Source organism: Canis lupus, chromosome 10 (genome assembly GCF_003254725.2).
Source record: "Canis lupus dingo isolate Sandy chromosome 10, ASM325472v2, whole genome shotgun sequence".
Classification (NCBI taxonomy): domain Eukaryota; kingdom Metazoa; phylum Chordata; class Mammalia; order Carnivora; family Canidae; genus Canis; species Canis lupus.
In genome coordinates, this window is record NC_064252.1 from 27,217,116 (window position 1) to 27,232,625 (window position 15,510).

At 53.0% G+C, this 15,510-nt stretch overlaps 1 protein-coding gene across 2 annotated transcripts in view; it reads left to right on the forward strand.

Annotated features, from left to right (window-relative positions):
* TMEM184B (transmembrane protein 184B) overlaps nucleotides 1–15,510 on the forward strand; it is a 49,653-nt gene that overhangs the window by 29,265 nt on the left and 4,878 nt on the right. For both annotated transcript variants that reach the window (XM_025460188.3, XM_025460197.3), the window contains exons 4-8: nucleotides 9,329–9,419; nucleotides 9,891–9,966; nucleotides 13,466–13,557; nucleotides 14,495–14,664; nucleotides 15,021–15,215. In XM_025460188.3, the coding sequence (XP_025315973.1) occupies nucleotides 9,329–9,419; nucleotides 9,891–9,966; nucleotides 13,466–13,557; nucleotides 14,495–14,664; nucleotides 15,021–15,215 (624 nt within the window). The remainder of the gene's footprint in view (nucleotides 1–9,328; nucleotides 9,420–9,890; nucleotides 9,967–13,465; nucleotides 13,558–14,494; nucleotides 14,665–15,020; nucleotides 15,216–15,510) is intronic.

The following is a 15,510-nucleotide window of genomic DNA, read 5'->3' on the forward strand; positions in this document are numbered from 1 at the left end:
TTTTCTCTCATAAGTTACTAGTGCACAATTGAAACACAAAAAATTACCCTGACTCTTCACTCCCAAGTTCACTGCATTTTCAACTCTTTTCAACTTTGTTTTTTTCCTAGACTAACCTAAGAATATGCTTATACTATTGTTTCTTGATATTTCAATTTCAGATAACATTACACAGTGACCTATTGTAGGAAGCTTTGACTTCAGTATCTTACTCCCACCCCCTTATGCACATGCACACATGTGTGCGTGCACACACACACACAGAGTTCTCCATCTTTTTTTTTCTCTTCATCTTTTCATTGTGACTAGATACAGTTTTTTCTCAGTTTCATTATTCAGTGTTTGCATTATTACCTGTCCATAAATATTTTTTTAAGATTTTATTTATTCATGAGAGACACACAGAGAGAGGCAGAGATATAAGCAGAGGTAGAAGGAGGCTCCCAGTGGGGAGCCTGATGTTGGGACTCGTTCCCAGTACCCCAGGATCACGACCTGAGCTAATAAAGGCAGATGCTCAACTGCGGAGCCACACAGGCATTCCCACCTGTCCATAAATTTGATCAAAGCTGAGCCTTATAGGGGATCCCTGGGTGGCTCAGCAGTTTCGCTCCTGCCTTTGGCCCAGGGTGCGATCCTGGAGTCCTGGGATCGAGTCCCGCGTCGGGCTCCCGGCATGGAGCCTCTTTCTCCCTCTGCCCGTATCTCTGCCTCTCTCTCTCTCTCTATCATAAATAAATAAAAATAAATCTTTAAAAAAAAAAAAAGCTGAGCCTTATAGTGTCCCAAGCCTACATTCCCTGTATAACTTCTCATTTTCCTCTGGTTATTGCTTACCTTGGTTTTTGCTCTGCTTTCTGTGTATCTATCATTAATTTATCCCCAAACACTTCTGTTGGTCAGAAAAGAGAAACCCATCTCTGTGTAGTTAGATGTGCCAGGTCCTGTGTTAGCTCCGGGTCTCCCTTGCAGGCAATCCCCCGAGCCCTGCTCTTCTTGCTCTGGTCTCAACGGGCTGCTTTCTGGCATCTTCCATTTGGGCTCTTGTCCTGAGTCTTCTCCACACCACCATCCCTGGACTCCCACTCACCTCTCCTGTGCTGAATCACTTGTTCCCCGGATGCCATCTTTCCCTCATTTGTGGTTTGCTCTCCCTTTCTGGTCAATCCGTATCTTCCAGGAGCTTCCTGGCAAAAAGTGTACATGTGCGTGCTGAGTTTTTTTAATCTGAAAATTATCTGCAAATATTTTTACTCTATTATCCTATCTGGAGTTTGATAGGAATCCAGTTCTAAGTTGGAAATCATGCTCACTCTGAATTTTGAAGACGTGTTTCCCTGTCTTTTAGCTTCCAGTGTTGTTACAGGAAAGTCTGCTGGATTCTGATCCTTTTTTTTTTTTTTAAGATTATATTTATTTATTCATGAGAGACAGAGACAGAGAGAGAGAGAGGCAGAGATACAGGCAGAGGGAGAAGCAGGCTCCATGTAGAGAGCCCAATGTGGGACTCGATTCTGGGTCTCCAGGATCACGCCCTGGGCCGAAGGTAGCGCTAAACCGCTGAGCCACCCGGGCTGCCCCTTATGTGTTTCTTTGATAATTTTTTCCCCTCCACTTTGTCCTCCCATTCTGGAATTCCTGTTGTAGGATGTTGAACTTGTGAATTGAACCTCCCATTTTCCTTATAATTTTCAGCTCTTTTTTCGTTCTGCTTCCCATGAGTGAGCAAGCTTGGTTGTTTGCTTGCTTGCTTGCTTGCTCTATATTTATTTGTTTGTTTGTTTGTTTGTTTTACCCTTCAGCTTTTCTATTGAGGGTGGGGTTTTTTTGTTTGTTTTGTTCTTGTTTTTTTATCGTGTTGTAAAATGTCAGGAGCTCTTCCCTGTCCTTTTTTCTTTTTAGAGCCCCTGTTTCTTGGTATTGGATATAGAGTATCTCTTCTTCTCTCTCTGGAGATGCTAATTACAGTTTTCTTTTGCTCCCTGTGTTATCTCTGCCTCCTGAGTTCCTTTCATCTGTTAGCTTGGGTCTTTGACCTTTGTGTTGGAAGCTCTCCTCAAATGCCTAGTGTCCTTGGCTATTTTTGTGTTTATGAATGGGTCTTAAAACTGCTGGGCCTCCCATTTAAGTGACAGGATACATGGTATGTCCTCTACCATCTTTATGCCTGTGGTAGGGGCAGACACTGAGTGAATACCTTTTCATACTGGGTCTCTTTCCCCAGAGAATTACATTCTCATCTCCAGCCTGGGAGGCAAAAACCAGGCAGGCTGAGCTGAAGGTGCAAGAGACCCGACATCTCGCCCCTTGTCTTCAGGCCTCATCCACTTTCTGCACATCTCCTCGTTGCCCTCTGCTGAGCCATGTTCTCTGAGGACAGAACTGTCTCAACCTGTCTTGAGAGTTAAAAGCCCAGTAGCTCTACTGGCCGACTTGGAGCTCACATTCCTTATGCCCTCAGGACTGCCCAGTGCATCCAGTTTTCGGGCTTCCTGGGGCTCTCATTGGCTCCTTCCCCAAGGCAGTGACCACACTGTGTCTTCCAGAGCTGTACTCAGCATTTCTGCTCTGCTGTCCCTGGCACTGTGCACATACCCCGCCATCAGTTTGCCTTTCAGCAGGGAAGAGGGGAGCGAGTAGTACTAACCCCCACATATCGGCAGGATTGCTGTCTTCTAAGGAGGGGTCTGAGCCTTAGAGAAGTATGTGGCTCACCCAGGACCACGTTTCCACCATCTGGCAGGGGCTGTAATTCACGTGGCGCCAGGACGAGCCATCAGGGCAGGTAGACCAAGGAGGGCGGAATGAGCCTCCTTTGTACATGTAGTGTTTGTGCTCAGGGCAAGGGGTAGCTCCTAAAGACGTCTCTGAGACAGTCCTGGGGACCTCTGTGATCAGAGGGGTGCAGAGGGCCAGAGTTGAGGGAGGGAGACCTGCTGCCACTGTTGCTTTATGCAGGCACTGAGTTGTGATTATTGTTTGTGTGGTATTTGTGTTGCCACATATTTCATTACTGTTAGTTCATTCTCAACTCCCAGTTACCTGGTAGATGTATGATCATCCCCACTTTGTGCTCATGAGAAAAAGAATTCGAGTGGGCTAAGAAGCTTACAACTACCTAGAGACTAATTGTCAGAGGCCAGGTGCAGCCCTGGGTCTCTGGGTCCCCAGAATGGCTCCATGTCCAGCTCCATAGAGGAGTGCAGGACAGCTTTCTCCCATGGAAAGCATGGCCTCTGGTTAGGAGGGGAGATTTTACATGAAATAGTCAAAGAATGATGCTGCCTTCACCTCGCTTCAGATTGTGGACAAACCTCACTTCCTGGACTCTGGCCCAAAGTAAAACGTCTTCCTGGGCAGAGAGAGAGTACAGCCAGGATAAATGGAACCCAGCCAAGGGCCACAAGAGACCCAGAGGCCAGTGTGCTAGCAGCACTGGCTGTAGTGATCCTCGCTGGCGCCCCTGCTGATAGAGCTGGCCATTACAAGAGCTCAGTCAATCAGAATGAAGAAAGGTATTGAGAGGAAACCAATCAGAAGAGGCATCGGAAACAGCAATCTAGGTGGCAGGAAGCAGCAATAAGCAGGATCAAGAGGGCAGAAAAAACGCAAGGGAGGAGAGGAATGCTACCACTGGAGCAGCTCCAGGCAGACCCCAGCCCACTAGGGCAGTAGCACACTGCATCCATTACTGTCCATGACAATCCCTGGAAAGGGGGGGAAGCATTTTCTGAGGCCCCTATTTCTGAGCACCGAAGATTTTGTCCAAAGTGGTCAGAATTAAGTTTTCTGTGCTCCTCCTCAAGTTACCTGCCATGTGGAACGCCCCCACATCTTTCCAGATAACCAAATTCTCTGTGTGCATCTAAGGCCTAGGGGTCAGCGGTAGGTGCTGAAGGTATGTGGAGGAAGTGAGCTTGGAATGGCCAGGTGCACCTAGGGTCACTGAGGTTCTGCACCCAGAGGGTGGCACACTGTAGACGTCCAGTTGTCCAGTGAGTGGTTAGTGAAGGAACAGACAAATGTGCCCATCTGACCTGTAGCAGGGAACTTGTGAGGACTACTGACCCCAGGAACTGCTGCCAGGGGCAGCAAGAGTGCATATCTTGGTGGATCCTCTCTGAAGCCCTGGGGGCTCCTTGGGAATATGTTGTTGCAGGTGCCTGTTCTGGGTGCACAGGTGGGAGGCCAAGTGGAGAGCAGCCTCTTGAATTACAGCCCCCTGTCCAGGCAGCTATGGGTTAGAGATGCTGCCAGTGAGGAAAGAAGGCCTCAAGTCTCAGGGTCAGAAGGGACCTGTAAAGACTCAGTCTCTAAGAACCCCTGTATAATGTCTGCTGAGAGGCTTGCCAGCCTCTGATTGCATGCTTCCACCAGCACAGAGCTCACTACCTTTCATCTCCAAAGATGGCCTGTTGGCAGTTGTTTCTTATATTACGCTGAAGGCCTGGCTCTGCCTCCGGGACCAGGTGGGTCCTGTCTGACCCCTTATATTGAAGAGAGTGACCCTGATCTCTTTTCTCCAGGCCTCAAGGCTCCAATATGATGCTCATTTTATCTCCCATCTTGGTCCTTTGCTCCTGATTTTGTGCATTTGTTTCTAGACCATTTAAGATTTGGTATCTAGGGGGAGCCTAGGCGACTCAGTCAGCTAAGCATCCGACTCTTGGTCTTGGCTCAGGTCATGATCTCAGGGTCATGGGATCAAGTCCCAGGTTGGGTTCAGTGCTCAGTGGGGAGTCTGCTTGAGATTCTCTCTGCCTCTCCTCTGCCTGTGCCCCACCCCCCTTGTCAAATTAAATCAATCAGTCTTTAAGATTTGGTATTTAGAATGGAACAGAAAGGGGCACCTGGGTGGCTCAGTGATTGAACATCTGCCTTTGGCTTAGGTTGTGATCCCAGGTCCTGGGATGGAGTCCCACATCGGGCTCCCTGCAAGGAGCCTGCTTCTCCCTCTGCCTGTGTCTCTGCCTCTCTCATGAGTAAATAAATAAAATCTTAAAAAAAAAAAAAAAGAATGGAACAGAAAGTTCCATTCTCCAGGACAGGAGAGAGAGAAGGACCATCCCTTCCCTCCTGCTAGATGCTCCTCTCCAGACTGGAGGGCCTGATTTGTGGGTCCCTTGGTCACTCTTGTGTCTGCAGGACCTAGCACAGAGCCTGGAACGCAGGCTGTGATTAGTACGTAGGGAGGCATAGAGTCATTTTGTGTCTCTGGGGCCTCTCCAGGGAGCAGAACTGGAGCTGGGGTCAGAGGAGCAGTCAAGCAGCAAGCCTGCTGGCCAAGCACTACACCCACACTGCTGGCCTCCAGCCCAGCGTTCTTACTCTTCTCATGCCCAGGGCTGTGTATCGTTGAGCTTGTTCCTGGGGTGTGTATGGAGTTGCCCACTGTAAACATCCTTGCTGGAATGGGGATAGTGTTTTGCCTGGCTTTATAATCCTAAGAGGGGATTGATCTGTCCAGATGGTCAGTGTGTGCTGATGTGGGCTGTTTGAGTCATCTCGAGGAGATTCCATCTTGTCTCCCTTCTCTGAGAACCATTATTGATTCCCTAGTGATTCTTTAAAGGAAACCATCAGTGTATTGGTGTCTGATGGATCCGCTGGCCCTGGAGCGCTGGGAGGACGTCAAGAGCCTCGAACTGAGAGAGGTGGATACATTTGATGATTCTGGCCAGTTGAATGCAGAGCCGGATAGGGATAGACGGCTCAACCACGTGACTCAGGAGGGTGCTGACATCTGTGATGACACAGGAAAGGACATGTGCTCAGGTGCCAAGCTCCTCTCAACAGTGGCTTGTGAGATAGCCTGGCTTGGGAGGGTGGTTATGGACAAAGGGGCTGATGAACCTTGGCCTTGTTGTCTTCTCTTGAGAGTTCTGTCTGGGGACCGAGTCTGATTGCTTTAGAAGGTGCATCTGTGCAGGAAGGGTAGGCTCTGCAGGCAAGAAGAGTGTGGACCATGTGCCTGGCCCGCCTCTCTGAGCCTTACCCCGAGTTAAGGCCCATGTCTGTCTGTTCATTCTTTCTGTGTTGATTGTAAGTGCCAAGCCCTCTGGTAGTCAGAGTAGGTTTCAGTTCCTACCTGCGAGGAGTTTATAGTATGGGAAGAACAATAGGACACATGCTGTGGACGGTGAAGTATGAGCTCAGCCTTAGCAAAGGAGTCACACTTCTTTCCTCGAGGAAGTTGCTGCTGTTAGCCCTGGCTTAAAGGTGAGGAAACCGTGGCACAGTGCACTTAAGAAACTTGCCTGAGGTCACCAGCTTAGTGGTGGAGCTGTCCTCTGTACCCTGGCAGTCTGCCTTCAGGCCTGTGGTTCCCCTGCTTCATTATGCCGCCCCTGTACTGAAAGGATTGGGTGGATCAATGGTGAGAGTGTGGTGTGTGGAGAGAGCCTGGCCGTGGACGGAGGGTTGGCGAGTGAGAGGTGGCATCTCAGCAGGACCTGCCCCTGGAAGTCAGCAGAGGCACCAGAATGTGAAAGCTCATGGCACATTCTGGGGACTCTCGGAGTGGTTTTATATCATGTATGTACACATAGATACATTGTGTGTATATATGTACACAATACATACACTTATGTACATACACATACATGTGCACACATATACACACACATTGTATATACACACATTTACATATATACACATATATATGCATTATATACACAGACATACTATACATACACATATACATACACACTATATAGGTACACACACAAACATATGTGTGTATATGTATACATTTACTCTGGCTGCATGAATAATCATCCCAGATGGACTAGCATAAACCATTTCTTTTGTTCATGGATAGTGCAGCTCAGGAATTTGGACAGGGCACAGTATGGATAGTCTGTCCCTGTGCCCTGCTCTCTGAGCCTCCACTAAGGGACCCTCAGCTGGAGGGTGGGGTCTGAAGTCTGGTTCACTCATGTGTCTGGCAGTTGCTGGCATCGCCTGGGGCCTCAGTGCCTCCCACATGAGCCACCTCTGGGTAGTCTCTCCATGTGGGCTGGGCTGAGCTTCCCTGAAGCATGGTGGCTACATCCAAGGGGAGGCATTTCTTGAGAACCTCTCGAGAGGTTCTCAAGAAAGAACCAGGGAAAGAGGCCTTCTCTAAGCCCAGCGTCAGATGTCTTGAAGCAACCCTTCTGCTTTAGTCTCCCCGGTCCCCACAGATGCAAAGAGAGGGAAGAAGACCCTATCTCCTCGCAGAGAGGAGGTGGTGTCCCAGGGTGTGGCCATCTTTGGAAAGTACCATTGGCCACAAAGTAGCTGGACCCAGCTTGGAATGGGCACATCCATTCTACCTGGCATCCTGCGGCCTTGATCAAAGGTCATTAGCAGACTGACATCAGATTTGGCTTGATGCCCACCCCCACCCCTACCACATTGCCCCAGAGTTCTTGTCACTGAAGAGTGCTTTGGAGCTCAGTGGAGATGACTGTAGTCCCACATATCCTGAGCTGCTTCCATGCCAGGCAGGCAGCCTTACAGGGTCCTCAGCCCCAGCAAGGGACACTGGCCCCTGAGGAAGACAAGCAGATAGATAGTAATGGCCACCTAGCAAGCACTGCTAAGTGCCAACCACTCTTCTGAGTAGTTTGCGTGCTCAGACTTCAAACCACCTGGCAGGGTAAGTAGGTATCTCTATTGTCCCCATAGAACAGATGAGGAGACTGAGGCACAGAGAGACTCACAGCTAATCAGGGGCAAATCTTCATCACAAACCCTCTGCTCTGTTTCTATAAAGGGACAGTCACAGCTCAGTGGTGGGTGCCTCCTGGGACCCCCACCCTAGCTGTGGGTGTGAGCCTTTAATAGCTTAGGTATATAGCACCTCAAAAATACTCCTTATCAAATTGCTGAAGGCCAGCATTTGCCTGGAGCTCTGCCACCAGGACCGCATATGCCCTAGCTCGAGGTAGTGCCACGTTAGTGGTGTGCTTGCTACGTGCCAAGTGCTGTGTCCGTGCTCTGGGGAAGAAGTGGGCTGCAGTCCCATGAGAGCAATCGGGGTCATGCCAGCCATGCTGCAGGGCAGGAAGTACTGCACAGTGTCTGCAGCCGGCGGTTCCATGGATGAGAACATACCAGCCGCTGTGGTAGGGCCAGAGACCTCTCCGGGAGTCTGATGGACACATGGGTGCCAGGAACACAGAGGGAAGGGCACCCCAGGCAGTGGGAGCACAAAGGGAAGAGGATGGACGTCATGGTAACCTGCGGGAAAGAGGGGCATCTAGTTGCTGGCAAGGCCATGTGTGGGGTGGGCGGGGCCAAGTCACTGTGGGAAGACTTGGCATTTGAATGCCAAGCTCAGGGCTGGGAGCCTTGCAGGGCAGCAGGATCAGATGAGGAGCCCCCTGTGTGCAGGGCTGCCGGTGCTTCCCTTGCTTTCCTGTCCCCTTACCCCATTTGGACCCACACTCTTTGCTCTAGATCCCCTGCTCTTGGCCTGATCTTCCTCCTGCGGCCTTTCCTTCTGGTGGCCTCTGTGCTCCTGCTCCTCTCCACTCTCCCCATCCTTGCTCCTGGCACGTCCTGGTGCTCCCAGCACCCTGCAGGCCGCAGCCTTCAGCCTGTTGACCCCGTAGGAATCCTCTAACCGGAAGACCGCTTGCACATGTTGACTTATCTCTAGCATTGACAATATGCTTCTATGCCGCTGGTCTGTCACAGCCTTGTATCTTTGTGGAGATCCCGAGCTGCACCCAGAGCAAGCTGGCCCAGCTTCTCAGCACATTTGTGCTGTTTCGCGCCCCTTAGTACATCCCCCTGGAGCTTCTGGTGGCCTGCAGAAGCCACCTCTCATCATGGGTTGGTGAATGGATAGAGGTTCTCCTGTCTCATTCCTGCTTAAAATTTCTCCTGAGAAATTTTAAATCCCCCTAGAGAATGCTTTAGCGTTTTGTGGTAGAACTCCGATCCCTAACACACGCATACAGAAAAGTGTGTGAAACGGATAAGTAGTTACAAAGCGGCGCCTGTTGAGTCCCACAGTGGATGTGCTCCTTGCCAGATCCCCCAGCGAGCCCACCCCTGTCTCCGCCTCCTCCGGCCTCCCCACACAATCCGGAACTTCATGCTAACCACTCCCTCATGTTTCTTTATGGCATGACCAGCCGTGTGTGTACATAGCCCTAAACAGCTTGACCTCGCTCTGCCCGACTTCAATTATAAATGGAACATTCATGGTGCGGGTCCTTAAGGCCCTGCTGCTGCCCATGACCACGGTGCTTTCACTCCTGTTGCTGTTCAGGATTCCATCATCTGTTTACCCGTCCTATTGACTCGAGTGATTTTCTCTGAATATTTTTCACAGCCCTGGTCATCTATAATTTCCTGAGCCTATGCTATGAATACCTCGGGGGAGAAAGTTCCATCATGTCGGAGATCAGAGGGAAGCCCATCGAGTGAGTCTGAAGTCTCCCTGGAGCCCCCCCACCACCCGGTTTCCCGGGCCTGATGTTCTTCGAGCCGTCCTGGTATCAGCTGGACACACAGACTGGCTATGCCCGTGACCTAGCCCTGTCGTGCTTCTCCTCGCTTCCTGAGCAACACTGTTCCTGGGGACTCTGGGGACAACCTGGCTGGCTCTTGTTTCTTCTTTCTCTTTCTCTTCTTGTCCCTTCCTGTCTGCCTGTTTTCTCCTCTTGCAGTCTTTACATACAGTACTTTTCAAGTCTGTTTGTTGCCCCCACCCCAGGCCAGTGCAGTGCTTGGCCTCCACTTCAAGGCTGCCTGGGATCTATGCCCCGTTTCCAGCCCTGTCCTCTCTGCCAAGGGGCTCCTGTGGATGTGAGGGAGGGTGGCCTTCCCCAGCCCCACCTTTCCCAAATCCTGGCTGTCTGCCTGCCAACTGCTTCTCCACTTGTCTCTTCCAGGTCCAGCTGTATGTACGGCACGTGCTGTCTCTGGGGAAAGACTTACTCCATTGGATTCCTGCGATTCTGCAAGCAGGTGTGTGCCCTAGCATCTGCCCTGGTCCGGGGCTGCAGGCCAGGGCCCAGGAGCCTGCGGGCTGCCCCTGGTCATCCAACAGCAGAGGCGGGTGTCGGGCCCAGAGGACCCCACTGTAGGCTGTTCCAGTCCCCACTTGTGGGCTCTCCATACCCCCGTGAAGTGCCCCAGGCCCCAGCATCCATCCCCTAAGCTGTTAGGAATGCACCTGCTCCAAGGGGTAGTGACAGGTGTCCTGAAGGGGTCTGTGGTGGCCCTGGGGAGGAAGTGGACCTGTCCTTCCTCCCACTCCAACCAAGCAGGTCTTAGTGTATGTGAGAGAATCAGGAAGTGCGTGGGGATTCTGAAATCTCAGTTCGAAACTCCTCATCAGCTTGTAGCTAGAGGCCAGCAGGGCTTCTACATGAAAGCTACGTGCCAGGACAGGCCTGCGAGTGTCTGGGCTCTTCCCCGTTCCCCAGCTGGCAGGCCACCAGCTTCCGGTTTCCTCGGCTGCCTTCCCTGTGGTCTGAAGTAGCCTGGGCGGAGGCCGTGTGGTATTGTGGTGGAGCACATGGGCCTGGGTGTCTGACCATCTGAGTTTGATTCTCAGCTTTTCCTCTTGCCTGTGTGACCTTGGCTAAGTGCTGTAACTTCTGTGAGCCCGACTTAGTTTCCTTATCTGTAAAGTAGGCATATGGATATTTATCTCGAGGGATGGTTGAATGCATGGGTGTGGTGATGGATGGAAAGCCGTCAGCACAGACTGGCACGGAACCCACTGCCTCTTGTCTGGGGAGAGAGAGTCTGAGGTGCCTCGCCTTGCTGGTGTGCAATCTCCTGGGGTGCCAAGACCTCTCTTGGCTCCTCTGGCATTGCCAGAGTAGTCTCAAGGGGAAATGAACACCACAGTTGATCACCGCGGCCACCGGAGGGCTGGCCTTTCTATTCCCTTCTGTGCAGGGCCCCTGCGTGCACTCTGAACACACCCACAAAGCACCTACCTGGACGGACGCGCTAGGTCTACCCTCAGGTCTGCCCAGCCACTGCCAGCTCTGCCTTCCATTGGGCATTGCTGGATTCAGTCTTTTGGGCATTGCTGGATTGGCCTGGAGGCAAAGAGTTAAAAGTGTCCTGGGGTCATGGTGGGTGGGGCCTTCCAGAGCCATTGTTTACCAGCCTTTCAGCCTCCCTGGGCCCAGCTGTGACTCACTGCCTTCTTTGATGAGTATATTGTGTACAAAGTTTTGATCCCATGATCACTAGCTTGCATAGCCTTGTTATAAATGATTCCCTGGCCCTGTGGGTTCGGATGTCTTGCTGCTGTTCTGGAAGTGGCAGGGAGAGGTAGTAAGAGGACAGAGGATAAAAACAGCTTTTGTACCCCTTTCCCTAGGGAGAGAGCACTCTGCTGCTTTCTCCTGAGAAAACCAGGGCCGGGGCTTTCTCTAGGATCCGAATCTCCTGGAGAGCTGGTTCACAGTAGACATTCTCTGGTCAGCCCCCTCTCAATCCCCCCTCCAAACCGCAGCCTGATGAAGACAGTCTGGCGTGGAGCTCTGGGCCTCAGGTGGTGTTTGCAGCTCGAGGGTGATTCTTGTGTCCAGCCTGACTTGGGAACCACTGCCTGATTTTGGATCTGACTCAGGGATGTGGTTGAGACAGGGGCTCTGCTGACTCTTCTGCGACTTTAGCTTCTCTGTGCCTCAGTTTCCTCACCTGTAACAGTGCTTTGTCGTGGGGGTTCTTGTGCACTCCATGGATAAGGATGCAGCAGCTTGTTGGCAGGCTCCTAATACCTATGGGTGCAAAGTGCGGCTCCTGCCTTTTCCCCAGATACCGGTCCTGCTCCCTCAAGGTGGGTGGTGGGGCCAGGGAATTTGGGGAGGGGTTGCTGATGGCAGCATTACAGGTGCTTTCTCGCAGTTCAGGCCTCCTGGGACTCCCCACAAACTGTGCTCTGGTCCCCAGTTGGGCAAAAGCTTTTGGGTTCACCAGGTTACTTTCTCTGCCCCAGGGTCCTTGCCTGACTTGGAGTCACGCTGGTTTAGCCTTATTTTATTTTATTTTTTTTAAGATTTTATTTATTTACTCATGAGGAACAGAGAGAGAGGCAGAGACACAGGCAGAGGGAGAAGCAGGCTCCATGCAGGGAGCCTGACGTGGGACTTGATCCCGGGTCCCCAGGATCACGCCCTGGGCTGAAGGCGGTGCTAAACCACTGCACTACTGGGGCTGCCCATGGTTTAGCCTTATTTTTTTTTTTTTATTAATTTATTTATTTATGATAGTCATCAGAGAGAGAGAGAGAGACACAGGCAGAGACACAGGCAGAGGGAGAAGCAGGCTCCATGCACCGGGAGCCCAATGTGGGATTCGACCCCGGGTCTCCAGGATCGCGCCCTGGGCCAAAGGCAGGCGCTAAACCGCTGCGCCACCCAGGGATCCCCGGTTTAGCCTTATTTTAAAGCTGCTCCCACTTCCAGAGAAGGAGCCTTATTATGGCTTAGATTTACTGATTTCAAGAAGATGGTGATTCTGGTGGTTTTTTGTTTTTAAGATTTTATTTATTCATTCATTCATTCATTCATTCATTCATTCATGAGAGAGGCAGAGACAGAGGCAGAGGGAGAAGCAGGCTCCCTTAGGGGAGCCCGATGCAGGACTTAGGGGAGCCCGATGCAGGACTCAATCCTAGGACCCCAGGATCACACCCTGAGCTGAAGGCTCAACTGCTGAGCTCCCCAGGTGCCCCGATTCTGGTGGTTTTATGGGCACTGTGGGTTGCCCTTGAATTTGCGGGAGCCTCCGTAGGGGCTGCAACAGCCTGGTTCCAGAATTCCTCCAGTGGCCGAGCAGGCCAGTGGAGGCTTTATTGAACACATAGAGGTGGGAGAGCTTCCAGAAAACATTCCCCTGTCTGTCAGCCCTGTGATGAGCTGGTTACGTCCATTTATCAGTGAGGTGGCTGCTCAGTGGAGCTTTCTCAGGTGGTAGCTGGTGAGGCCAGGATTCAAACTCAGATTCGGGATCCCAGGACTTGTGCTTTGGGCTGCCCCCTTTGCTGTGCTCCTGGAGGCCCCCTTCAGCTGCAGTGAGATGCAGGGGTGGACAAGGAGGACAGGAGGAGGCTTCAGGCAAGGCCCTGTGTCTATACCCCCTGGCTCACGTCTGCTGTTGGCCTCTCAGGTCTTGGTAGAAGCTGCTCCCTCAGCTTGTCCCTTGGGCCTGTGGCACGTTCCTGCTGACCCCTTCTCTGAGACCCCTCTGACAGGCTCTCCTGTCCTGAGCCCCTTCACCCCTCCGGCGGCCATCCCTCCTTCCTTCCCTCCTCCTTCCGTCTGCTCACACAGCTGCATCACACTGATCTCCTGTCAGATTCTGCTCCCTCTCCAGATGGCAGTCCCTTCAGGGCAGGACACTGGACCCCCACACCCAACCTGTTGGCCTCCAGCACAGGCCCAGCTGGCCAGAGGAGTTTCTTTGCTTGTCCTCGACTCTTAACCTTTTCCCCCAACAGGCCACCCTGCAGTTCTGCGTGGTGAAGCCACTCATGGCTGTCAGCACCGTGGTCCTCCAGGCCTTCGGCAAGTACCGGGATGGTGACTTTGAGTAAGCAGTGGGTCCCCCTGAGAGGCGTGAGGGGAGGAGTTTCAGTGCAGGAGTAGGGTGCCCTGCCTAGAGGCCGATGCCCTGCCTTAGGGAAGAGGGTGGCAGCAGACTGGCCACACACCTTCCTCTGAGGGGAGGCCAGGCCCGGCATGGCCCTCCTCATGCCTCCTTGCTCCCCTGAGTGGCAAGACCCAAGCCTGGCAGTGACAACTGTGACACTTGGCCCCACCTCCAGCACAAGTCACTTTCACAGACAGCCTATAGACTGGTGCCCCAGGGGAGGGCCAAGAAGGGATAGTGACACCCCCATGTCAGAGAGCAAGAAGGTCAGAGCCCTGAGAGGCCTGTGTTGAGTCCCCGAGTAGAAGGTTTCTCCCATGTAGATGTCCTTTCATCTTGGGAATTAGTGAAGGTGACCGTGTACCCAGGCCCTGTGCCTGCAGACAATTTACATGTACCACCTGTACCCCTCATGATAGCCCCACCAGGGCAGGGGAACAAACTGAGGCTCAGAGGGGGGGACATGGCCTGGCTCAAGAGAAGAGAGCAAAGCCCAGCTCTAATGTCACTCTCACACCTGTTGCCCGAGCATCGGGCTGAGCTCCCTACCTGGTGCTGTTGGCTTCCATGTCTGTGTCCCCACCAGGAGCCTGGGCACCAGAGTTGCAGGTGGGCAGCTCAGACACCCGGGAGCAAAGCAGAGGCAACGGGGGCCTGGCCTTCCCCGCTGCCGCCAGTGCACCCCTTGCACACCTCCCCACCACCCCCTGCCGTTTTGGCCACTTTGATCCCTTTCTTCAGTGGCTCCCAGAGCACCACCTGGGGCGCACTGCTGAGAGCCATGGAGGTTGGCATACTGGCCGGGTAGTCGAGGGTGGGAGGCCTCTTGTCCCTCAGAAGGCCCTGTCCAAGCCAGAGAACACTGCCCGTTCCACAGTGTCAGCAGCGGCTACCTCTATGTGACCATCATCTACAACATCTCCGTCAGCCTGGCCCTCTACGCGCTCTTCCTCTTCTACTTTGCCACCCGGGACCTGCTTAGCCCCTACAGCCCCGTCCTCAAGTTCTTCATGGTCAAGTCCGTCATTTTTCTCTCCTTCTGGCAAGGTGAGGCCTGCCCCCATGGGGCCCATGCTGCCCCTCTATCCACCAGGCACCTCCTAGGTGTGGAGTTTGGGCCCTCAGGGGCCTTTCATAGCCATGGGAGACTGTCAGTGGGGCTACTTCATGGACGGGGGTCCAGGGGACCCCCAGTGCTGACAGCCAGCAAGGAGCTAGTGGAGTGGGTTTTCCCAGAGGCCTCAGCTTGGTGTTGGCATCCCAGCCCTACAGGAGCAACCACAGACTTTGCTGCCATCCTTTCCAGCAGGCGTGGCACCTTGGGGGAGGAGGGCTGCATGGTGGAGAGGGGGATCAGAGTGGGGGTCCAGTGTCGGGCCACATGCCCCTGTCCTCCCTTCCAGGCATGCTCTTGGCCATCCTGGAGAAGTGTGGGGCCATCCCCAAGATCCACTCGGCCCGCGTTTCTGTGGGTGAGGGCACTGTGGCCGCCGGCTACCAGGACTTCATCATCTGTGTGGAGATGTTCTTCGCAGCTCTGGCCCTGCGGCACGCCTTCACCTACAAAGTCTATGCTGACAAGAGGCTGGATGCGCAAGGTAGGAGCTAGGGTCCTGAAGACGACCCCCTGGGCGGGCGAAGCCCTCCCTGGTCCAGCCCCAGGGCCCTTCTGCCACCCAGTGTCCGACAGGTTGTAATGGGTCAGGCATTTCCAGTTCACTGTGGGAAAGGGGCCACAGAGGTCGGGGCTCTCCTGCCCTCCGTCCTCAGCGCAAGGTTGTGGCAGGGAGGTCGTGGAAGCCGAGCCCACCTGCCTCTTATAGCAGGCCTGGAGCGCCCTGAGATGCTCTAGCACAATGTCCCCACAGGAAGATCAGGACAGAGACCCCAGAA